A 25,730-nucleotide genomic window follows, 5' to 3' on the forward strand; every position below is an offset into this window, starting at 1 on the left:
AGAAATTATGGTCAAGAATAAAGTTTTCAAATCCTAGTCAAAGTTATCATCTACTTGCCTGTAGTGTCACATAAATTTTCATGTGGTTAATTAAAGTGAGTCTTTAAATTTTAAAAAATGCAGATGACAAGGTAAAACCCAAAGATCAGCCCGGTATAGGGTGCAGGTCAGTGCTAGGCCCTGAGGGTGTGACCTGGGGACACCCCAGGTGGCTAGGATGCAAACAGTTATAATTTCCTGGCGGTTGCTGGTCCGTGGTGTGCCCATGCCTGGAGGGAAACTCATCTTGGCTTGTGTCTGCGCTGATCTGTGCTTTGGACTATCTTTATGTTCCCATCCGGATCTTTTTCAAATAAAGGGTCCCAACTCTTTGAAAAAGGTTAAGCCAATCTTGTTAGCACTGGATCTTATAATTTCCAGTTCATTTAATTTCCTCTTACTCAAATGATCTTAATTTTAATCTTAGTTTTGAAGACCATGGAACCTTAACCTACAGTTAGACGCTGGATTCATCAAATCACTTAGTCTAATGGTTTACAAAGGAATTTAAGGCACAGAACCTGTTCTCCTAATTAAGCCACATTCAGAAGCCCAGCATATCCAGTGTAGAAGGCCAGGCCTTACTTTATGGAGGGAGAAGAGAGAGCTCTAAGCTCTCCCTGTTCTTCTCCTGTCACCCCTCCGCGGTGGCTCTGGAGACATGTTAAATCCTATGGCCTTCCAGAGCAGGGTTGGCAAGTGCCCTAGGATGATGATGCACGTTGATTTGGAGGTGATTCAGTTCCCGCTACTGTTTGGATTTGTAATGTGCCCCAATGAGCCACATGTTCAAGACGTGATTCTGGTCTACAGCATCACTGGGAGGTGGGACTTGGTAGATGGTGTTAGGTCTCTGGCGCCATGCCCCTAAAGGGCATTGTGGGATGCTGGTCTCTGGCTGTTTCTATTTTTCAGGCCATGAGATAAACACACTTCTGCCACACACTCCTGCAGTGATGTACTTGCCTCCCCAGGTCCAAAAGCAATGGGGTCTGTCAGTCACATACTGAAACTTCTAAACTGTAAACCAGTTTATTAAGTTGATTTACCTTAGGTGTTTTGTTATAGCAATGAAAATCTGACTAACTTGGTTCTTTACAAAGGAAGGATTTTGAGAGCCGTCAGCCACGGAACTACTAAGTGATAAAAGATTGAACCAGAATACAAACACCTTCACTCCTAGAGTTATATTTCCCAGCTTAATTATGATCATTTAAGCATTAGGTCAGTTTTAGATAAAGAAAATGTATATCATAAGGAATAGGAAAGTACCCTCAAAAGAACCAGTGGATTGAGTAGAAAAATAAATCAGGAGGCATAAAAAATTTATTTCACTCATTAAATCTTCAATTATGATTGTTTTTATATTTATTTCCACAAGGACTTTGATAAGCAACCAATAACCAACTGTCCACATCACAGGGCAGTCTTGTTGAAGAGGCTATGAGCTGAGACCACAAGAGCAGGCTGTGTTCTCAGTACATTTAAAAAAAAAGTTTGTTTCATGTCCCATATAACTGCTATAAACCTATTTAGTAAATAACATAAAAAAATAGTCTCTGCACAGCCAGTTGCTTGTTATTCCTCAGGGATCAGATAAACTATATTTCCTCAAAGAATATGTTCAGCAGATTCTGCCTGTCATTTTCTATGATGGCACTTGTTAATTTTCCATAAATGAAATAACCTCCATTTATCACCTTTTAGATTAGTTTCTTTACTGTTTCTCTCTCTGCACCTCTGGACAGTAAGTCTGAGTGTTGCTTCCCTGTTCTCTGCTGTATCTCTAGCAACCATCATTGTTTTTTGTCACATGTAAAAGAAAGAAAGAAAAAAAAATAACCCAGACACAATAACATCCTAAAGCATTCAGTGGAGTAAGGAGCAATTCATGAACTGGGAAACAGCCAGCCTAAGTAGGTTTAGGGTTCCAATGTCAGGTGCTACAGGAGAGTGTTTGTAGGGCGAATAAGGAAGCAAAATAAAGTAATTATCTGGTTGTAGTAGCAGAATCTCCCTTTTTGGTTTATCATATTAGAAAATCTGCAGGTGCATAAGCATATGTTATTTGGCCACTCCTGATTGGCTGGGGTTAAGTTTGGGTTTTGTCTATTGTAAGCATTTATCAGAAATGGTGCGTTACATTTTGCTTGTATTTGGAGTTTAATGAAGTAAAGGCATAGTCAGTTTTCTTTGTTCAGGAATTTTGCTTTAATACAAGGCAGGGACTTAGTATGTAACAACTAAACACACAAGTGGGCCAGGCACAGTGGCACACACCTGTAATCCCAGCAGTTTGGGAGGCTGAAGCAGGAGGATCAGGAGTTCAAAGCCAGTCTCAGCAATGGTGAGGTGCTAAGCAATTCAGTGGGATCCTGTCACTAAATTAAATACAAAAGAGGGCTGGGGAGGTGGCTCAGTGGTCAAGTGCCCCTGAGTTCAGTCCCTGGTACCCAACCCCCACCCCAGAAAAAACACATAAGTGAATATGTTATGTAAAAAGTCATCTCTTGATGCCACAGTAGCAATGGCAAATTAATACTTTCTAAGAGGCATCTATTCAATATATGCATATATGTTGACATTCAGTTCTGAAAACACAGAATCCTACCTATCCCTGACATTGTGAGTGGCAATTATTGGGTGGCATCTTCCTGTGCATTTGTGGCTCTTCTCTTCAGTGACAGAGTCCAAGGGGAAATCTTCATGCCACATGCCACGTCAGAGCGGCAGGAAGAGTGTGACTAATCTTCGCAGCTTTTTCTCTCAATAACTTTGAATTTCCAAATGGTTCAGTGACTTCCATTTGCAGTTTCTTCCATTTCTGGCTCTCTCTCTCCTTGCTGAAATAAAAAAATTATATGACAGTATTACAAGGAAAGATTAGACAACACAAATGGAATGTTTTATATCCTTCAGGGTACATGTAACTTTGAAAGCAATAACACAGCCAAATTACCGAATTGTGTTTAATAAACATCTCAGAGGGGTCCAGTCAATCTGTCAGTCAATCATTGGACTTCCTCTCTATGCAGAGCCGGGGTAGCATTGTGTACAGACTGTAGTTAGATAAGAATGAGTCCCCTTTTGTCAGGCATCGAAGATAATATCCATTAATGATTAAAATGTTGCCCCGAAAATCAACTAATTGCTTAAGGTAACAAACTGGATTAGGTATGCAATTAAGGTAACTGAAGAAGTCAGTGATCGAGATGAGCTGGGATAATTATGGAGATCTAACGGAGGAGTTAGGATTTCATCTCAGCCTGGAGACATGGGATGTGTTTGGAGGGGTGAAGGCCTTTTAAGGACCAATGGGAATGGAAAGGTGCATACCTAGAAATTCAAGTGTTGAAGGAGAGCAGGGTGCATTGCATAGACTTGGCTGATTCAGGAGAGCTAGCCTTCCGGGAGGTAGAGGCAAATGAAGTGGTGTTTCAGGGTGAGAGAAGTCGCAGGGTTTCTTAGACATACTCCTGTTCTGTGCAGTGTGCCAGAAAGACTCATCATTGTTGCCTTTGATTTAAAAAAGTGACGCATGATGTATCTTTAGAAAATGAAATCTGTCAGTGATATGCAAAATTAATTTCCAAAGGAAAAATGGAGCTACGGAAAGGAAAATAAAGATATACATTTAGTTCTCCATTTGTCAAGAATTTCTAGCTTTTACGAACAAATTGTATTTATTTGCGTACTGGGGATTGAACTCTGGGGGAGTTGTTTTAACAGTGAGCTGCATCTCCAGCCCTTTTTATTTTTTATTTATTGATTTTGCAGAGTCTTGCTAAGTCACTGAGAACTGCAATACATTGCTGAATGTTATCTTGAACCTGTGATCCTCCTGCCTCAGTCTCCCGAGTTACTGGGATTCCAATTGGGTACACCACTGTGCCTGTCTCAAACTATCTTAAGTCATCCAAAACATAGTTTCTGCCTAGAATAAGATGAGTCACCTGCAGCTTCAAAACTACAAGTTGGGTACTGAACGAATCCCCAAATGCAGATATAGGCTTGGGAGACAAGTTTACTTATGTAGGGTTATCCAGTTTCACATTTCCCACCATACTGAAACTGAACAGTCACAGGCCTCTCTGCGACAGCTCCGCAAAGATGATGTATTTCCATTAGGTGTATGATCATAAACAGAACCCAAAACAAACCCACAGAGGAAATGAAATGAGAAGAAATTCATAACGGTATCTCAGGAGCATTCAAACTGATCAGTAGATAGTGAGTGAGTGGGTGATTACCATTGATCTATCTCATATGCGTATACAACAGATGTTTTCTTTAAGTACCTCCCAAAATGTGTTTCATGCTGAAATACACAATCAGTAGTCGTAAAAAGATGGAAGGCTTGAGATGGATGTCAGTGACAAGATAACATTGGCAGCCGCTGGGTCCCTGTCAGGAGAAACAGCATTTCAAAGGGAGCAATAAACAGCTCAGGAAATTTGATCTTGGATTTCATTCCAAGATGTAAATATAGATGAAAGAGAGCACTGTATTAGATTAGCTACATCCCAAACTAGAGGGATTTCATTCCCAGAATTAACCAGTTATTTACCCATCTAGTTGAGCTAACCAGACACTGGGATATCCGTGATGAGCTATTTCTTAATGTGGCCTCATTTAACGAGCGCTATTGATTTTTCTAGATGTTATTGTAATCAATCAGCTTCTCAGCCTCTCCACTTCCACCCCATGTCTGAGACACTGTCACCCCATGTCTGAGACACTGTCACCCCTTTTCAGAAATTCTGTCATTAAGAACTCTGCATTCATGGTGGTCCTCATCCAATCTGCACTCCACATAGCAGCTCTTCTTCACCTCTTCCTGTTGCCACATTAAAATCCTCCCACAATTTTTAATTCATAGGAAACTATCCCAAATCCTTAACAATAACCAAAAACCGAGTTTGGACCCCTCTCTGTGTCTCTCTGAGGTCTGGTGACTCAGAGCTCCACCAAGCCCGGGCGGCCAGGGAGCTACCACCTTCACCTTCACGGGCTCACAGCACCTGCTGTCTCTTACATTTGGAAAGCCCTTCTGACTTGTCTTTTTCTATTTGGTTGTTATTCATTCCTTCAATGTCCTGAGAGGAAGTCTTTTTGGAGCTCTTAGTTAGAACCCACGACATTCTTATACAATGTCATTGGATCATCTTCCTCTAATTCAGAGTGCCCAGTTCATCCATAACTATGAACTCATCAGCTTGATGTTTTATTTTGCATTTATCTCCTGTGCTAGATTTTGTGCTGTTTGAAAGTTTGACTCAGGGCTCTTTTGTCCTTTTTATCCCCCAAAACCTAGCATAATGGCTAGCACACAGCAGCTAGACTAGCTGCTTTACTGGTATTTCTTAGGCCCATTTGAAAGATACTTTGTACACAAATTACTCTTTTCATAGCTGTCAAATGTAGGATCAGGAAATCCCCTTCTGTCAAAATGTGTTCCTTCTTGAAGTATCTATGCAAGCCAAATATAGGAATTTAAACTTAGGAATCTCCCCAAGACTTTGTGACTCAGTAACTCAACTCCTATCAACTCAGCCAAAGTCCTGCATATGTTCCCGGTGCATCACATGTAGGAATGATCTAGCAGCATTGTCATAACACACACACACATTCAGCCGGGAACCCACTTGTATCAAGGACAGGATGAATAAAGAAGCCATGACATGTTTATGCTGTGGAATATGGACACACAGTGACAATAAATGCAGTTCCACAAAAGGTCATTAAAGTGGTTCGGCTTCCCGGGAGAAATGTAGGGTGAAGGGTACCAGAGACAAGGAAGCATAGACTGTGAGTCCCTTGATAAGGAGGCAGAGGAATGGTTAATCTTTGGGGCTTGACGATGAGGAAGCAGATTGCTGATAGGACCAACTGAGGTGCAGTTAACAGTGCATCCCTGGATAAAGAAAGTGTGGAATATATACACAAATGGATATTACTCAGCATTAAAAGAGAATAAAATGATGGCATTTACAAGTAAATGGATGGAGCTGGAGACTATCATGCTAATTGAAGTAAGCTTCCCCCAAAACCAAAGGCTGAATGATCTCTCTGATAAGTGGAGGCTGATCCATAATGGCAGGAGAACATGGGAAAAATGGACGAGCTTTGATGGGGCAAAGGGAAGGGAGGTGAGGGATGGGACATGGGGGCAGGAAAGATGGTGGAATGAGAGGGACATCATTACCCTAGGTACATGAATGCCTGCACATATAGTTCGACACTATATCTTGTACAACAACCAGATAAATGAAAAGTTGTGCTCCACTTGTGTACAATGAATCAAAATGCATTCTGATGTCATATAGACCTAATTAGAACAAATAAAAATAAAAAATAAATTGCATCCCTGGATTCATAGATGGTTACCTGGGAATGGCAACTCCCTTATGAAGAAATTAATGATTTGGGCCCCCATCAAGTTGTGTGTTTTCCATACATCTGTTACATTTAACAAAATGTTCACTGTATAAATTCTATATGATTTAGTTCATTTCAAATCCTAGTATAATAGAGGGATGTGAGGAAATAGGCCATGTCTAAAGCAAGTCAGGATATTCATGAGGAAGTTCAAGGAAATGACAATATCAGACTTAAAGATTGATGTTATTGGAAAAATTAATTAGTTATTATTTATGAAAGAGGTTGTTATTTACATATCGAATCATTTCTACTTTGTTATATTGTCTTTACTAGGAAATGATAGTTTACATATGAAATGTGTTAACTTATGTGCATTCTCCTGCTTGTTAGTTAAAGAGATGCATTTTTATTATTCTGTAGCCAGATGCTACCTACCTTTTTGTAATAGTAGATGACATTAAAAGAACACTTATAGGACAGATACTGGGCCAAATACCTTAAATGAAATATCTCACTGAATCCCCACAACAACCACATATGCTACAGAGAACTGTTTTCATTATCTTATAAACAAAGGTGTTGAAGTTGGGAATTTTGATATGTTGATTTGGTGAGAATAAATAAATAGCAGAGTAGGAATTAGATCTGAAATTGACACTCTAGCCTCTGTATCTTAACCACTATTTTGCCTCTCCATAAAGATGATAAATAAACTCATTAATATTTATGTTTAACAAAAGTTTAACTAAAAATTTTTGCATAATTATATTTATTGCAGCTTTCTAATATTTTCTGAGAGATGGGCTCTTACATTTTAAGTGCTTACATGATTAGAGCACAGATGGATTTTAGGCAACTAAACTAATGTAATTTTTCTTTTTTTTTTTACCTCAATCAGTTTAATTTCATCAGATAAAAATAGCTAGGGCTTAAAAAAATTCTTTAATAATACAACCAAAGTTTTAAAATAACCCCAATAACTTGTCCTAATGATAATTTGCTCTACTAAGACCACTACATTTTATAACAAAGTAAGAAAATAAACTATGACTAAATAGTTGAATCATGATTAAATATAATTTACCAACATTTTAAATTTCTATAGCCTATCACCCAATTAGTAACCTAGTTTCCTTAGCAAGTATTTAATGTCTTTGAATGATCTTAAATAAATTTTGGTGTTCTCCCTACAAACAGTTTTTATAAGGACTCTTTTGAAATATATAACATATAAAAAGTTAATACTCTTTAATAATTTTTACAACAAAAGCAAACTATTTAAAACCTCCATGTAATTCACAGGGAAGTTCAAAATATATGAGCAGAAGTATAAAAAGATATTGCTGATAAACTGGATAAGTTAGAGACATAATTGTTAGTGCTAACTTTACAATCAGTCATATTTCTAATCCTTGAGAACACTCTAAAATAGATGAAAATAATTTGGCAAGTTTTTAACTGTAAGAACCATTTTATAACTGCTTGCATTAAAAATAGCTATCTATTATTTATCGGAAGGTAAAAACTGTCAGGAGTCAGAGCACAATGATCGGTGTTGACATTAATGCAAAAATAATAGTAGCTGGCTATTCTGCAGGAAATTTCCTCCCATTAAATGCTAAAAAAATATCACATGAGCTAAAGTCGTTTTAGACAATGAGGTCATCCAAGGCAATAAGTGCTAATGTGAGTATAAGAAACAAATTCCTCAATTTTGATTTTCTCCACTTTACTATTGATCTAAACCCAGAATTCCCTTCGGGTTTAATGGATGACTGGTAATCATGTCAAGAATCAACATATTTCTGTCATTATTTCTAAAAATTGAACCAGCTACCATTGCTACTCTTTATTTCTGAGTCCTAGATTTCTGTTGAGCTGTTTTTTGTATGTTTTATAGTTTTTAATTTATGTATCTTATCAGTGCATAAAAATTGTACAGGATAATGGGTTTCACTGGGGCGTCTTAGCACATGAGCATAGTATAACGTGATCACTTTCACTTCCTGTTGTCTCTCCTTGCCCTCCTCTGCGTCCTCCCATGGTCCCCTCCTCTACCCTAAGAGTCTTCTTAGCATAACATGTTGTTCATTTTTTTTTCTCCTTTTCTCTGTTTAGCTTCCACATGAGAGAAAACATGCAACATTTGTCTTTCTGGGTTTGGCTTATTTTGTGTAACAGGATGCTTTCCAGTTCCATCCATTTTCTTTCAAATAACATGATTTCATCATTCTTTATGATTGGGGAAAAAAAAAAACCAAACTCCATTGTATACACTGACTGCATTTTTCTGTGTTCAGTCATCTGTTGACAGACAACCTAGGTTGACTTCTTGCCTTGACTATTGTGAATGGTTCTGCTATAAAACTGAGTATGCATGTATCTTTAAAGTATGCTGCTTTTAAATCTTTCAGATAAATTCCAAGAGGTGGTAGAGAGTAATTCTATTTTTTAGCTTTTTGAGGAAACTCCACCCTGATTTGCAAAGCGGCTGTACCAATTTACATTTCCACCAAGTGGGAGTACAGTTTCTCCCTGTATCCTCAGCAGCATTCATTGTTATTGGTACTCTTGATTGCCATTTGGAGTGGAGTTACGTGGAATCTCAATGTAGTTTTGGATTGCATTTCCCTGGTCTCTAAAAAGCTGGAACTTTTTTTTTCCCATATACTTGTTGGACATTTGTATTTATTCTGAGAAGTGTCAGTGCATGTGATCATTTATTGACTGGATTATTATATTTATTTATGTAATTTTGTATTTAATTTTTGAGTTATTTGTATATGCTGGTTATTAATCCTTTGTCAGGAGAGTAACTGGCAAAGATTTTTCTCCCATTCTGTAGGCTCTCTACATTCTTGTTTTCTTTGCTGTGCAGAACCTTTTAAATGAAATGTCATACCTTATTAATTCTTGCTATTATTTCCTGTACTATCAAGTCCTATTCAGGAATTAATTACCTATGCATACATGTTGAAGTATTTTTCTTATGTTTTCTTCTAGTAGCTACAAGGTTTCTGATTTTATACCTAGCTCCTTGACCCGCTTTGGGTTGACTTTATGGGGTAAGAGATAGGGATCCACTTTTTATTTTTCAAGCACCATTTTCAAGCAACAATGTGCGTTGTTGGCACCTCTGTGAAGGATCAGGAAGTGTGTATCTGAGTAGGTTTGTCTGTGTGTCTTTTATTCTATCCCATGATTTATGTGTCTGTTTTTATGCTGTTTATTGTTATGATATCTCTGTAGTCTAGTTTGACATCAGGTATGAAGATGCCTCAAACATTGCTTTTATTTTGCTCAGAAATGCTTTTGTTATTTTGAATCATTTTTACTTCTATGTGAATTTCAGGAATGTGTTTTCTATTTCTGTGAAGAATTTATGGGAGTCACATGGAGTCTGTACATTGCTTTTGGTAATATGTCAGTTTTCATAATGTTAATTCTGCCTATCCATGAACATAGGAGGTCTTCTTGTGCCTTCTTCAACTTATAGTGTTCAGTGTTCTGTAATTTTCCTTATAGAGCTCTTTCACTTTCTTGTATTGATCCCTAAGTATTTTATTTTATTTTATTGAGGCTATTATGAATGTAATTATTTTCTTTATTTTTTTCTCATAAGGTTCATTATTGGTGAATAGAAAGGCTTCTGATTTCTATATGTTCATTTTGTATTGTGCTACTTTGCTCAATTTATTGGACCTAGAAGTCTTGGTAGAGGCTTTATAGCCTTTGGACATAGGATCATATCACCTGCAAACAGGGATGATTTGATTTCTTCATTTCCATTTTAATCTCTTTTATTTCTTTCTCTTTATTAATTGCTCTGGCTAAAAGTTTGCATACTATATTGAACATAAGCAGGGAAAGTAGACATCCTGTTCTTCCTGATTTGGGAGAAAATGCTTTTGATTTTTTTCCCTTCAGTATAATGTTGGCTTTGGTTTTATCATATATTTATGTTGAAGTAAATTTCTTCTATCCCTAATTTCTTCATGGTTTTTAACAAAAAAGTTTTTCGTTTTGTCAAAGGTTTTTAATGCATCTATTAAGATGGTTATGTGATTTTTGTCCTTGTTTCTATTTGTGTGGTATATTATTTTTATTGATTTGTGTATGTGAAAGCATTCCTGTCTCTTGAGAATGAAACCATTTTGACCATTATTATGATTTTTTAATGTTGTTGAATGTGGTTTGCAAGTATTTCATGAAGGATTTTTGCATTTATACCTATCAAGAATATAAGTCTCTAATTTTATTTCCTTATTGTATTTTCATATGGTTTTTGTATTAGGTTAATACTGGCTTCTCAGAATGAATTTGGAAATGGACCTTCTCACCCCTTTCTATCTCATAAATAATTTGAGGAACATCATTGTTAATTCTTTAAAGATTTGATGAAATTCAACTGTGAATCTGCTTGGTTCTGTACTTTTCTTTGTTGGGAATATATTTATTAATGCATTAGTTTCAATGTGTGTTATTGGACTGTTTTGATTAGGGGACCTACATAGTGGGAACAGGCCTGGGAGGTGGCAGGCAACCTGCCCTAGGCCTGCACTGCTGCTGGATCAGGGCATGCTGCTGCTGAGCTTGTGCTTCTGGGAGGAACCATGGCCAAGAGAACCTGAAAGGGAGGAGGGGACAGGGGCCGAGGACCAGGGAGGCCTCCATCAGCAGGGCTATGGGGGGAATGTACGTGAGCAGTAGCAGGGCCAGGAGTGCTATTGGGACACGAGGACAGGGTTGTCCATGCCTGTGACTGAGCTGGCTGGGTGGTGTGAGTCTGCGGTCTGTGAACACCTGTGAGTTTCCTGTGGTCAGGAGACCACTGTTGATGTGAGGGGCCCAAAGGGTGGGCAGGGTGTGGAGGGAACACTACAGGCCTGGGTGCCGCCCTCCTGAAAATGCTGGCTCTCCCAAGGGACAGTGAGGTCAGCAGTCCCTGAGCCTTGCTCTCCCTACAGCCAAGAACACTGTGGTCCAGGGCCTGGAGAATGTGGATGTGCCTGAGGGCGGGGAGGCCTTGTTTGAGTGCTAGCTGTCCCAGCCTGAGGTGGCTTCCTACACCTGGCTGTTGGACGATGAGCCCGTGCACACCTCGGAGAACGCGGAGGTGGTATATTTCGAGAACGGCCTGCGACACCTACTGCTGCTCAAAAACCTGAGGCCACAGGACAGTTGTCGGGTGACTTTCCTGGCTGGGGACATGGTCACGTCTGCTTTCCTCACCGTCAGAGGTAATGGCAATGAGAGCTGACGGGGCGGAGGTCGGTGAGACCTCTCCCACAGGAGGTTGGGCCACTTTCTGGGCAGCCCAAGGTGGCTTCCAGGACTCTCCCACCAGAAGGGAAGTTGCTCCTTGGGAACCCCCACTCTACCTCCAAAAAGAGTTGTCTGGACTGCTCACTCAGGGGATGGGGCCTGGGACAGGAGCAGCTTGCAGGAGAGTCCTCCACCTGGGCTGGTGGCCTCTGGGAGAGTGCTAGGGTCCTGCACAGCTGCCTGATCAGGGTATGCTGCTGCTGAGCTTGTGCTTCTGGGGGACCCATGACCAAGAGAACCCGAGAGGGAGTGGGGACAGGGGCCGAGGACCAGGGAGGCCTCCATCAGCAGGGCCATGGGGGGAGTGTACCTGCACAGCAGCAGGGCCAGGCGTGCTGTTGGGACATGAGGACAGGTTTTGTCTATGCCTGTGACTGAGCCGGCTGGGTGGTGTGAGTCTGCGGGCTGTGAACACCTGGGAGAGGGCAGGGCCTGGAGAGTTGGCTGGAGGCAGGATATCAGTCTTTGAGACAAGCGGCTAGGGAATGGAGTGAGATGTGGGGAGCCTGAAGGGGGTCTCCAAGACTCCTCCAGGGGCTGGGCAGCGCTCCCAGGACTGGAGTGCAGCTTCCAGTGCAGGGAATGTGTCTCCCAGGCCCCTCCAGCGTGGGGCTCTGCAGGTAGGGAGAGCTGGTGGAGATGGGGTCTCTGTCCACTCCCACTCAGTGGGAGACCCAGTGGGCCATGCTGGGCTTGCCCTCTCTGGACCCTCCTACACACCAGCATTCATTCCACCCCTGACTGCAGGCTGGCGCCTGGAAGTCCTGGAGGCCCCCAAGGATGTGGTGGTGCAAGCCGGCACACAGGCTTGCTTTTCCTGTGTGCTCAGAGAGGCCCTGCCAGTGGGCAAAGCCACCTGGTACATCAACGGAACTATGGTACAGCCTGACAACGACTGGACCATCACTGCTGATGGCAGCCACCACACCCTGCTGCTACACAATGCACAGCTACACCACGCTGGGGAAGTCACCTTTGCTGCCCGAGACGCAGTGACATCAACTCGACTTTCGGTGTTGGGTGGGTGGTTTGTGTGTGTGAAGGTGTGTCCCTTCTCTGCAGATTGGGTCACACTCCTGACATCAGGGTGGATGACCATCCTGGGCTGGGTCCTGCTATGAATCTGTCCCACCCCCAGAGTCTTAGGATGCTCCCTCCATTCCTAGGTGGCTTAACCTGCAGGTGTGTGGGCCAGGTCACTAAAGTCTCAGGGCTGCTGTTGATCAGATGTGTCCTGGCTCAGCCCTGAGTACCCCCTGAGGCCATGGTCCCCAGATCACCACCTACCTTCCCCTGCTTTGTACCTGTGAGAGGTCCAAGCTGGGCCCTGGAGGGGTGGGCAGGAGGAGCAAGCTTGCCAATCCATACATGCTGGGGGCTCTCACTGGCCTCCCACTCAGAGTGGGCTCTAGGTATGGTCTCATGATGGTAGAGAAACATATCAGCATCCCTTGCTACCAGGGCTCAGGGGAGGTGATCTGCCCAGTGCCTACACTGTGTCTAATTAATTGCACATGTGTGAATTCTATTTGGTGTCTTATTAATTGGTGTCTAATTAATTAACAAATTCTATTTGTCTAATTAATTAGCACATGGGCTGGTACACATAGGTCCTTTGTGTGGTCTCTGTGATTACATGGCTGTGGACATCCCAGAGCATCTGCCCGGCACCTGCCCCTGGCCAGGCAGCACCCTCCACCCTGGAATCACAGAGCTAGGTGAGCTTCTGCTGGCTAGAGGTGACAAGATGGGGTCCTAGGCTTTCCCCACATGCGGGGGGATGAGGTGTGCAGATGGAAGACCCTGGTCCTTGCTGTGGGGGTTTCCTGCGCCTCCTTCCCTAAGGTTGGCCTTCTTTCCTGCCTACTGGCTTGGCCTGGGGCAGTCAAGGAGTGCACAGGAGGCCACAGGACCACCCCATTACCTCTGAGTACCACACGGCCAGAGTGGATGGACCTGCCCACCCATGAGCTGTCCTTGGCAAGACTGCCCCCATCTCATGACTCAGTTAACTGGGGGAGGTTACCGGATGGGGACGGTCTGTCCCTGGACCCCAGAACCAGTCACCGTCTCCTGCTCCAGGACTTCCTGGATGAGAGGCTGTGGCACCTCTGGGATCTCAGCTGCTGGGAGATGAGGAACCTCGTGAGACAGAGCTGGGCTGGGGCTCAAGGGACCCTCCTCGGCCCTGCACTGGCCAGCTGTCCCCCACATCACCAGGCCAGGGTGTGTGTATGCTCAGCAAGACCACTGCTTGCAGGGACCTGGGGGCCATGGGTGAGACTGCCCCAAAGCCCAGGTTCAGCCCATGGCTCAGCATGTGCATGCTGGCTGGGGTCCATTCTGCAGGCACCTGACCCACCAGGGACACCCACTTCAGTGTCCCTGCCCAGCAGCTAGGCTACCATCCAGGTAACATCCTGACAGCATAGGTCGGTGACCCAGGAAAGTGGCTATATCCCACGCCATGGGTGCCATAGGCTCTGGCAGCTTCCTATGGGCAGGAGAGACTGCAGGTGACGTCACCCAGCACTACAAGTTGTATTGTGGCCATAGCACACAGACAAGGCCCACTCTATCAGTGGCCAGGGACAAAACAGAGGATAGCCTAGCAGACTGGCTAGAAAAGTAGGGCTTAGGGTGACCAGGTGGTCACTTAGAGCAGGCGGTGGTGCCCTTGGGGAGGTTCTCCAGGGCCCTGAGGCTGGCTGCAGGTGAACTGAGGCATCTCAGGCTGGAGCCAGCACTTGGGTGGGCAGGGAGGGGCAATGTGCTGGGCCTCCAAGGACAGGGCTGGATGGAGGCTGAACTTAGGGGAACCCCTCCATCTTTAGGCAGGACACAGGGAATGAGTGGAGGGAAAGGGAGCCCAGGATGGGAAGGGGCTCGGCTTGCTCCCCAAAGCAGCAGCAGGGAAAGTGAACACCAGTGCCAAGGCAGGCCAAGCAACACCAGGGGTTTGCTCCATCACCGCGTTCCTGGACACCAGAACTCTGTGGCCACTCTGATCCAGCAGCCTCCCACAGAGATGCCATCCCTAGCCTTTGCCTCTCCATCCCCTGTGGGCACCAATCTGTCACAGCTGGTGGTGGTGACAGACAAGACGAAGCTGCCTTACTCTTGGTCCTGAGAGAGACACTGGGCCAGACCTACACCTAACTGACACCATGCTGAGAACGCTGGGGTGGCCATGTGCAAATTCAGAGCCCAAGGACATTCCTTGGCCAGGACAGGGTCAGCACAGGATGTGTCCTTGCAGCCAGTTCCCTGCAGGGCTTACCTGGTGTGCCTGAGGCTTCTGGATCCTGGGGGCCAGCCTCCTGAAATGCCAGTGGTTCCCTGGGGCCGGGGGTGGGGCTGTCAAAGTCCCCTGAAGAAGGGCCTGGAGCCTCAGGGCCCAGCAGTCTCTGTAGCACAGATGGGACTTCCTGGTCGGCTCCAAGGGAGGGCTGGGCGGAGCCCTCCTGGGTAACACCTATGAAGAGGTAGGTTAGCAGCAGATGGTAAGGCCCAGGGTCTGGTGTGGCCTGATCCCAGGTAGGGGCCTCCAGAGACCAGTCCCTGTCAGAGACAGTCCAGTGGGCTGACCCCCAGCTGGCCTCTCCCACCTGCTTCATTCACCCACCCACTCAGGAGGCTGTGAGGAATGGAGGCTTGGCACAGAGACAGAAGCCCCAGAACCCACACTGGGGACAGCTACTTCCTCCCCTGGAGCTCAGGCCTGTCCTCACCCAGGTGTCCCATGGAGAACTCCTCCACCTCCTGGGCCAGGGGACCGGAAACCCATCCTTCATCCTTCATGTGCCCCAAATCCTAGCACACACTTCATCCCAAGGCTGGCTGTCCTGCAAGGCTGACTCTGAACCCCAGCTCTAAACCTGGGGGCAGCCTGATACCATGTCAAGGTCCAAGGGAATCATGGGGCTGGTGTCCAGGTGGCCAGAGCCATTGGCCCCCCTCCTGGGGACAGACCCACTGCCCTATCCTTACCCAACTCCATCTGCATAGTAACCATCCACCCTCCACTTACAGCTAGTCCAGGCCATGCTACCCTTCCCTGGCCCCTTCCACCTATCCCTGAAAAACTCTCCAGGCCCCTGCCTGGCATGGCCCATGCCCTTCCCACCTGCCAACCATCTGCAGCCTGAGGATGCTGACCACTCCCATCCCCAGAAGGTCCCTTCCCAGAACCTTCCCCAACCCTCCTGAGCCCCTGCCCAGGAGGGGCACCCAAAATGGAGAGGCAGCTCCAGGATGCCCTCTGTGGGGTCAGGGAACCCACCCTCCCCTTCCCCATCCAAGAGGTCAGTGGATCCCTGGGAAGCCTCACGGTTGGAGCTCGGCACAGAGTGGTTCCCACCCCTCTGACAGATGCTAGGTTGTCCTGGGTCACCTCAGCTGGGGACAAAGGGGTAAACCTCTAGATGCCAAGAACTTGGGACCACCATATCACACCCCCACATCACATCTGTCCTGACACTAGCCTCAGCTGCCAGGTAGAGGAAAGCCTGCACTGCTCCTGGTGGGCCAGAGGGACAATTATGGGTGATTCTGGTCATATCATGTGTCCACAGGACCAGCCCCACAGCCCCTGCCTGGGAACAAGACAGGCCCATGTGCTGCCACAGCCCATCTGGGCACACAGGAGCCAATACAGGGCACCCATGTGGCTCCCAGCTTGACCTTGGAGTGAAGGAACAGGGCAGTTGGTCTAGGCCCAACCAGGGCTATGGGTGGAGGGGATCCCAGGGTACTGAATGCGAGAGCGAGAGGAGCAGAGAGGAGGCGCAGACTGGTTTATTGCTCTATCAGCCAGAATACAGGTGCACTTCCCAACACAGACCCTGTGTCCACCCTGCAGAGCCGCTGGTGGCCACTAGGCCCTGGGTGTGGCTTTGGGGGTCTGGGTCCCATCCCTAGCCTGGGGACAGGCAAGGCTGTGCCCAGTAGGAGCAGGACACAGGCCCAAGTCCACATCTGTTTCCAGAGCCTGGAGGCTCCTGCAGGCCAAAAGGGACAACCCAGAGCTTGGTCTCTGAGCTGCCCCTGGCCAGGGCTCTCTTGAAGGACTTCAGTGCATCCAGCATTGTAGGCATTGTAGGCACTGTGGTCCTCTTTGTTGAGGACCAAAATCCAGTGAGGTAGGAAGGGCCCAGGACAGAGGGCATGGCAAGCTGAACCCCGAGCTCAGAAGAGCAGGTGCTGCTGCCCAGCAGGGTGCAGGCCCCATGCTGCAAGGACAGCACAGTAAGAGTGCCCTGGCCTCCCTGTCTTGCCAGGGTATGTGGCCTCATCCCTGGGAGGGGCCAGGGGCCTCATCTCCATCTGGGGGAATATGCAGAGTGACAGTCTCTCCCACAGACCCAAGCTGACCATCTGGGTGGAAACCTCCATCTTGAAGCTGCTCTGCCTGCCATCTGTAGAGTGCTGGACCCGGGTGCAGTAGGAGGTCCAAGGAGCACTGCCCACAGGCCCAGCTCGGACCCCTCGCACGTGAAAGGACAGGTCCTCAGGGCTGTGGACCTGGGATCCCGTCCTGAAGAAGCCAGGTGGACCCACATGTCTGGGTGGGCGCCCCACGTTGAGCAGGATGGGCTGCCCCATTGTGGGCTCACTGATCTCTCTCTGGAGCACGGAGACCTCACAGGGCATGTCGTCGGAGGTGCTGCTTACTGGGCAGCTAAAGGTCTCCCCTGCCTGGGGCACGTAATCTTCCAGGTCAGCCAGGGTCAGCACACGATTATTGTGTGTGAGGATCTTGGGGTCACGGCTGCAAAGGCCATCGGTGTCCTGGGGCTCCTCCACCATGAAAGGGGTCTCCCCATCACCCTCTCCTCCTGCCCACTCCGTGCTGCTGTCCCTGAGGGAAGCCACAGTCTCCTCTGGCTCAGGGGTGACTGCTCCAGAAGCAGCCCAGTCCACACTGCCCCCAGCATCCACATGGAAGCACCCACCTGGCGTCGGGGTCCCCACCTGGCGTCCCACCAGGCAGTGTGAAGAGCAGTGCCCCCATGCCTCTGGGCATCTCCCTGGTGGGAGACACAGCCTGAGGACCCGACTTCTTCACTGGGACTTCAACAGTCTCCTCAACCTCCACCCACTTGGGCTGGGGCCCTGTGCCCCCTGGCAGGGCTCCGGAGGGGGCCTCAGCCTCCATCATGTACAGTGTGGGCACAGTGGGCTTCCGGCCTGGCTCTGTCTCAGGCCTGTGAGGTTGCCTGGACCCCGGCAGGAACAGCAGGTCAGGGGCCAACAGAACTGGCCTCTGTGGGCTGGTGGAGCCGCAGGAAGGAGAGCGGGAGGGGAACTTGCTGGGGGACCATCGTAGGCCACGGGGACTCTTCACCACGGTGGTGATGGTCTCCTCTCTGGTAGGGGAGAGGGCCCAAGAAGAGATGGGCACAGAGATCTGCAGCCTCACCCAGCTCCAAGCCATCAGCACATGCCAGAGACCAAGTTAAGGTACAAACAGGTGAGGAGGGTGAGTGTGCAAACTCCTACACATGCTCTTCAGCCCCACCTGCAGAGCCCCTGGCAGGAAGCCAAGGAAACCAAGCACAGTGTTTCACATGGCTAAGCTCAAGTTCTGCTCTGCTCAAGACATGTGGAGGCACCTAGAAGGCCCATGCTACATCACCCAAGCTGAAGCCTCTGGACACCAGGACTGCACTGTCTCCCCGTCCCCCTCTTCAGCAGGCTTTCTGCTCTGTACCTCAGGCAGGGTGCCCAGCCTGCTACCAGGAAGTGCCCGCATGCCGTGAAGTCTTTGGCAAGTGACAGGCTGCTGGCCTGTGGCCTGTGCTCCTGGCCTCTGGATCTAAGGCCAGTGAGGCCCCATCAGGCCAAGGGGAAGATGGCTGAACACTGAGCTCCACATGGCCATGTCCCCCGTCTGGCTGGCATCTCCCAAGGTGGGAGGGGCAGAGCTCAAGGCCAACAGCTCAGGAGTGCATGCTGGGAGGGCCAGCGACTCTGCAGCCCTGGCCTGTCTCAGCAAGGGCCCTCAGTGGTTCTGATCCCCTTTACAGGCATGGATAGGGGGAAAGGCTCAAAAATGCCCAGATCCAAGGGTCAGCAATGCACTGGTTAGCCCAGATCCTCCTCTGCTGCCAGTGATCCTGGCTCTAGCAGGTGCTGAGGTAAAGTGGGCCATGAGCAGGGAGCAGGCTCCAGTTGAGGGAGGCAAGTCCATGGTCAGGACTTGGTGCTTTGACCAAGGCACTGCCTATCTCTCTCTCTCTCTCAGCACTTATTTTTATTTCTTGCTCTAACTTCGGGGCTCCAGGAAGAGTTGCTCCCAGGGACGGGCCCAGAGACACATGGGCACCCTCAAGGTGCACAGCAGTGATGAACCCTACATTCCCTATCCCTTGTCCAGGAGGAAGGGAATCTCCTCCACTGACTGGTGGGGAGGTTGAGGCTCCTGGTGGCCTATTGAGGGCCAAAGCTGAGGGGGCACAGCCTTCTCTGCAGGACAAAGGTGGGTACTTCCCAGAATGTTTCTGATCCCCAGTCCCCCTCAGGTTGCCTCTGAAGCTTCCCAAATGGAATCTGGCTCCATCTCTACAATGCTCCCCCTGTGGAGGGAAGGGAGCAATAACCTGTCTGAGGCCCTAGAACACCTGCTTGTACCCAGGATGGCACTCTACCACCCAACTGTTCCCATCTGTTGGGTGGCACAGTAGGAGAAGCCTACTTCTGGGGAGAAGGGAGGTCAGGGAAGAGCTAACCCAGGGCCTCATCAATTCTGATGACAGAATTCTTCTGTAGCACATCTACCTTCAGGCCCTTCTGGCGGCTGCTCAGCCCCTGAGGAATGGAGGTTTCTATCCTGGAGCATCCCAGCCTGTAACTTATAAAATCCTCAGCCAGTCCTGCCTACAGCTCCCCACACCTCCACCTGCATACCTCCTCTGCAAGTCTCCAGGACTGTCCAGGTCATAAGCAAGCCTATGTTCTGTGAGTTCACCCAGCTCTGATCCCCCAAGTCAGCTCACCAACATGCCCAGATTTTCTACAGCATGAAGGTACTGAAGGACAAAGAGCCCATGGGCATGGCTCTGGGGAAATTGGCTCTCAGCTGACTTCTGGGAGCCACCCTAAGCTTCATCACTTCCTTGAACCTTGGTTAGGCTTGGGTTTGGAGACTGCTAAAATTCCTTCATTTAAAATTTTTTTTTTTAGTTGTAAATGGATCTTTTTATTTTATTTATATATTTATGTGCAGTGCTGTAGATCAAACCCAGGGCCTCACACATGCCAGACAAGTGCTCTACCACTGAGCCACAATTCTAGCCCCTAAAATTCATTTCTTAAGCTGCACTAGACACTTCAGTACTCAACAGACACACGTGGCTAGTGGCTGCCACACTGGGCAGTGTAGAGAGAATACTCTCACCACTGCAGCAAGTTCTGTTGGATGATACCGTCCCAGACCTGGGGTACCAAGGGATAAGAGTCTGTCTCTAGTCTTCTGAGGGAAGTGGCTCAGTTCCAGCCCCACCCTAGTGGTGCAACTCTGGTGAGCCATTGTGTTGTGTTCAGAGCAAGAGAGCCATGACGTGTGGAGGGACCTGAGGCCACGGCTGTGTGAGAAATCTGCAAGGCACTGGTGGCCAGAAGTGAGCCAGGCTGTTAGTGCAGCCACTGCAAGTGGCCAAGACACACCGCAAGGTTCAGGAAGGTTAGTGGCATGCAGGGCACTGCAGTCCGAGGATGGGTTAGGAACACGCCTGCACTTACATGATGACGGTTTTCTTGGGGACTTTAGTCACCTGCTCAGTGACTACAAAGAAAACAGTCAGAATATCAAAGGTTACAGAGAAGCCAGTGTCTGGGGCTTACTCCCTGATGGCACTGCAGTGCAGCCATCTGCTGGGCTTAGGAGCACTGGCCATGTGTCCCTGGGCAGCCTGTTTCAGCTAGGAGGTCCAGTTTCCTCAGCTACAGACAGGTGAGAGCATCTGCCCCGAGGGGCTGGGATGTGACAGCAGGCACCACAAGGATAGCCCACTCTCTCTCCTGAGCACCACAGGGGCTGTGGGGAGAACGAGCTGGCATCTGTTGCCTACTCAAAAGGGCCCAGGCTTTTCCTCATGCTGACATAAGCCTGTGAATTCCTCAAACATGTAGCCCAACATAGCCCTGAGGCCTAGGGAAATGGAAGAGTAGCTTGTGGCCATGCAGTGGGCCACCAGCCACAATGGGGCCAGGATGGTTGATACCTTTGCCACAAAACAAGTTCAAGTCCAAAAGGTGTCTCCAGGGGAGAGGGACACAAGAGTCCTGAATGTGGACATCTGAACCCCATGCATGTGGTGAGTGGTCTCCAGGGGATGGGGCACCAGAGTGCTGCATGTGGCACATCTGAGCCCCCTGCATGTGGTGGGTGCCTGAGGTCTGAGTGTGGAGGTCAGCTGTTTCAACTGCGTGGCCTTTCCTGGTTTTCGCAGCTGTTGCCCTTACCAAAGCCAGCCCATGGGGCCTATGTTACCATCTTGCTGCTGGGGACTGGAGTTCCAGGGAGGATGAAACTCATCTGGAACCAGGCAGCACCTACTCCCAACCACCTTGAGGCCTCTTCCCTTGACCTCTGGGCAGGCCTGGGCTTGACTACTGCATGCCATCTCCAGGCTCAGCAGCCCTCTCACTGCTCAATGGGAAGGTGGAGGAGGTGGCCAGCAAAGCCAAGTGGCCTGTACTGGGACATGGTCTCACATCTCCTGGACCAGGGGACTTTCTGCTTCACTGCACTGCAACACTGAGATAGGCTTTCCCTAGGCAACTTATGGCATTTCAAGCTTGTCTCAGATGATGAGCATAAGAATTAGACACTGTCTCTGTGTGTGTGCATTGGAGGTCACACTGGCTACATTTGTGTGCCTGCACATGGATGTACCTTGCAAACAAATGTGCACACAGGTGTACTTGTCTGCACACATATGCATGCTCAGACATGCTGCACACACATTCACACACACAAGTGTGTATACATGTATGTGCACATCAGCACATGTACATGTGTTTGCTCAGGCTTGTGTTTATATGTGTGCATTGCTTGCACAGGCTGTGCTCAGGCATGTGTGTATTTATAAGTGTGCACTGCTTGCACAGGCTGTGTTCAGGAGTGTGTGTGCATTTATATGTGTGCATTGTTTGCACAGGCTGTGCTCAGGCTTGTGTGTGTTTATATGTGTGCATTGCTTGCACAGGCTGTGCTCATGTGTGTATGCATTTATAAGTGTGCATTGCTTTCACAGGCTGTGCTCAGGCATGTATGCATTTATATGTGTGCATTGCTTGCACAGGCTGTGTTCAGGTGTGTGTGCATTTATATGTGTGCATAGTTTGCACAGGCTGTGCTCAGGCAAGTGTGTTTATATGTGTGCATTGCTTGCACAGGCTATGCTCAGGCTTGTGTGTGTTTATATGTGTGCATTGCTTGCACAGGCTATGCTCAGGCAAGTGTGTTTATATGTGTACATTGCTTGCACAGGCTGTGCTCAGGCAGTGTGTGTGTGTTTATATGTGTGCATTATTTGCACAGTCTGCTCACGTGATTGTATGCATTTATAAGTGTGCATTGCTTGCACAGGCTGTGCTCAGGCATGTGTGCGTTTATATGTGTGCATTGCTTGCACAGGCTGTGTTCAGGTGTGTGTGTGTGTGTTTATATGTGTTCATTGTTTGCACAGGCATGTGTGCTTATATGTGTGCATTGCTTGTACAGGCTGTGCTCAGGTGTGTGCGTGTTTATGTGTGTGCACTGCTTGCATAGGCTGTGCTCAGGTGTGTGTGTATTTATGTGTGCTTTGCTTCCACAGGCTGTGCTGAGTCATGTGTGCTTATATGTGTGCATTGCTTGCACAGGCTGTGCTGAGGCATGTGTGCATTTATATGTGTGAATTGTTTGCACAGGCTTTTCTACAGGGAAGTGACTGATGGCGGGAATAGGAATCCAGTCAGGAAGCTGGATGTATTTAGACTAAGTTGGGCACAAAGAGGGACAACCTGTGTGCCATCTGCAGGCAAGCTCCTGTGCACAGAAGAACAGGAAAGCCCAGGGCCTCCACCTGGGTCCTCCCTGGCAGGGACCCGGCTTACTGCTCCATCTTGCTGCTCCAGGACACCTTGGGTTGCTAAGCTGGCACTTTATTCATGGTCCCCAACTTCCCCAGACCAGCTGTGGGCCCCAGTGAGTCTGCCGTTACAGGAGGGCTGCAGCCGTGCAAAGCAGCATCCTAGCCTGGTGCAGACACTCAAGCCAGGTCAGTGCCACCAACAGGAGACAGCCAGGGCCCCTCTGGCTGCGGAGCCACTGGTTAAGACAAAGCAGCAGGACAGGATTAGGAAGCAGGAGGCACAGGGCTCTGATTGCATGGCCTTCAAGAACCAGCGCTCAGTGATGTGCCTGGTCCCAGAGGGCTCTGGAGGCCTGCTCTTCACGCTGACACCTGCCTTCTTCCAGAAAGGGGCCCATCGTGACCAACAAGAGAACAGCTGCAGAGGACACTCCTGCCCCAGTGAGAAGGGCACGTCCCCAACCACGAGACATGCAATGCAGAGGAAGTGGACAAGCCGGTGGCTGTAAAAGCATATATGTATGGTGATACTGTCCCCGGGTTGTGGGACAGTATTATGTCACGGGTCCCCAGGAACACAGGTCCAATATGGCAGGTGAGGGTCACAAGCCCTCACACAGGGACTTGCCCTTGGAGAAAGAGTCCATGAGGGCCACAGGGGCTTCGAAGTTCCTAGGGTTGGGATCTAGGGCTTTGGCTGGCCCGGTCCTCTGAAGGTCCAGAGGGACAGAGACCCTGTGTGTTGGTCCCTGGGATGGACAGACTGCAGTGGGAACACTCCACAGGAGCCTGTGCTCAGGAATTGGACGACACATTTTCCAACCACCCTCTTGTGGAAGCTGTGGCTCCACAAACATGGGTCCAGCCTCTGCTCGATGGCCCTAGGGACAAGGATTCCCCACCTGCCAAGGCAGCCCTTCCAGGGGGGCAACTCCACCTGGGAGCCAAGATATATAACAGTGGCCCTCCTCCCATCCTGGTGGCCTGGGCACTGGCTCACCCAGATGGGGCCTTGTAGGAGTGACTTGTTGTGACCCTGGGAGTGACCTAGGCCAAGGCAGGGACACTAAACCACAAATGCTCTGGCCTCTCCAAGGCCAATTCAGCCTGGTGGGAAAGGGACAGACCAATATCTGACTCTCCACTCATCAGCTTAGCCCTCAGTGGAGACGCCCTTCCCCAGATGTCCTGCTGTCCTGCCCTCTGCCCTCAGTGTAGACGCCCTTCCCCAGACATCCTACTGTCCTGTCCTCTGCCCTCAGTTGAGACACCCTTCCCCAGAAATCCTACTGTCCTGCCCTCTGCCCTCAGTGGAGACGCCCTTCCCCAGATGTCCTGCTGTCCTGCCCTCTGACCTCAGTGTAGACACCCTTCCCCAGACATCCTACTGTCCTGCCCTCTGCCCTCAGTGTAGACACCCTTCCCCAGACATCCTACTGTCCTGCCCTCTGCCCTCAGTGTAGACACCCTTCCCGGGACATCCTACTGTCCTGGCTCTGTCCTCAGTGTAGACACCCTTCCCCAGACATCCTACTGTCCTGCCCTCTGCCCTCAGTGGATATGCCCTTTCCTCAGACGTCCTACTGTCCTGCCCTCTGCCCTCAGTGGATATGCCCTTTCCTCAGACGTCCTACTGTCCTGTCCTCTGCCCTCAGTTGAGACACCCTTCCCCAGAAATCCTACTGTCCTGCCCCCTGCCCTCAGTGTAGATGCCCTTCCCCAGACATCCTACTGTCCTGCCTCTGTCCTCAGTGTAGACACCCTTCCCCCGACATCCTACTGTCCTGCCCTCTGTCCTCAGTGTAGACACCCTTCCACAGACATCCTACTGTCCTGCCTCTGTCCTCAGTGTAGACACCCTTCCCCAGACATCCTACTGTCCTGCCTCTGTCCTCAGTGTAGACACCCTTCCCCAGACATCCTACTGTCCTGCCTCTGTCCTCAGTGTAGACACCCTTCCCCAGACATCCTACTGTCCTGCCTCTGTCCTCAGTGTACACACCCTTCCCCAGACATCCTACTGTCCTGCCCTCTGCCCTCAGTGTAGATGCCCTTCCCCCGACGTCCTACTGTCCTGCCCTCTGCCCTCAGTGGATATGCCCTTTCCTCAGACGTCCTACTGTCCTGCCCTCTGCCCTCAGTGGATATGCCCTTTCCTCAGACGTCCTACTGTCCTGCCTCTGCCCTCAGTGTATATGCCCCTTCCCCAGATGTCCTACTGTCCTTCCCTCTGCCCTCAGTGTAGAGGCCCCTTCCCCAGACGTCCTAGTGTCCTGCCTCTGCCCTCAGTGTAGACGCCCCTTCCCCAGACTTCCTACTGTCCTGCCTCTACCCTCAGTGGAGATGCCTCCCCCAGACGTCCTACTGTACTGCCTCTACCCAGATGCCCTTCCCCAGACATCCTACTGTCCTGCCCTCTGCCCTCAGTGGATATGTCCCTTCCCCAGACGTGCTACTGTCCTGTCCTCTGCCCTCAGTGTAGATGCCCTTCCCCCGACGTCCTACTGTCCTGCCCTCTGCCCTCAGTGGAGATGCCTTCCCCAGACGTCCTACTGTACTGCCTCTGCCCTCAGTGTAGACGCCCCTTCCCCAGACTTCCTACTGTACTGCCTCTACCCTCAGTGTATATGCCCCTTCCCCAGACATCCTACTGTCCTGCCCTCTGCCCTCAGTGGAGATGCCTTCCCCAGACGTCCTACTGTACTGCCTCTGCCCTCAGTGTAGACGCCCCTTCCCCAGACTTCCTACTGTACTGCCTCTACCCTCAGTGTATATGCCCCTTCCCCAGACGTGCTACTGTCCTGCCCTCTGCCCTCAGTGTAGAGGCCCCTTCCCCAGACGTCCTAGTGTCCTGCCTCTGCCCTCAGTTGAGACACCCTTCCCCAGACATCCTACTGTCCTGCC

General features: G+C 48.8%; 1 protein-coding gene and 1 long non-coding RNA gene across 2 annotated transcripts in view; both read right to left on the reverse strand.

Moving 5' to 3' along the window:
* Nucleotides 1-1,239: 1,239 nt before the first annotated feature.
* On the reverse strand, nt 1,240-15,214 carry LOC144373730 (uncharacterized). Its single transcript, XR_013433291.1, has 3 exons — nt 15,026-15,214; nt 3,376-4,443; nt 1,240-2,882 (listed from the first exon to the last, which is right to left on the reverse strand). It is a non-coding gene; the product is annotated as an uncharacterized LOC144373730 (long non-coding RNA).
* A 1,310-nt stretch (nt 15,215-16,524) lies between these two features.
* Nucleotides 16,525-25,730, reverse strand: part of LOC144373729 (obscurin-like) — a 49,801-nt gene continuing 40,595 nt past the window's right edge. The window contains 4 exon segments of the mRNA XM_078036739.1: nt 16,525-17,112; nt 17,115-17,692; nt 17,694-18,113; nt 20,488-20,530. Of these exon segments, the coding sequence (XP_077892865.1) occupies nt 17,036-17,112; nt 17,115-17,692; nt 17,694-18,113; nt 20,488-20,530 (1,118 nt within the window). The 3' untranslated portion in view covers nt 16,525-17,035.

The sequence above is a fragment of the Ictidomys tridecemlineatus genome, unplaced genomic scaffold (assembly GCF_052094955.1).
Source record: "Ictidomys tridecemlineatus isolate mIctTri1 unplaced genomic scaffold, mIctTri1.hap1 Scaffold_462, whole genome shotgun sequence".
In the NCBI taxonomy this organism is placed as follows: Eukaryota; Metazoa; Chordata; class Mammalia; order Rodentia; family Sciuridae; genus Ictidomys; species Ictidomys tridecemlineatus.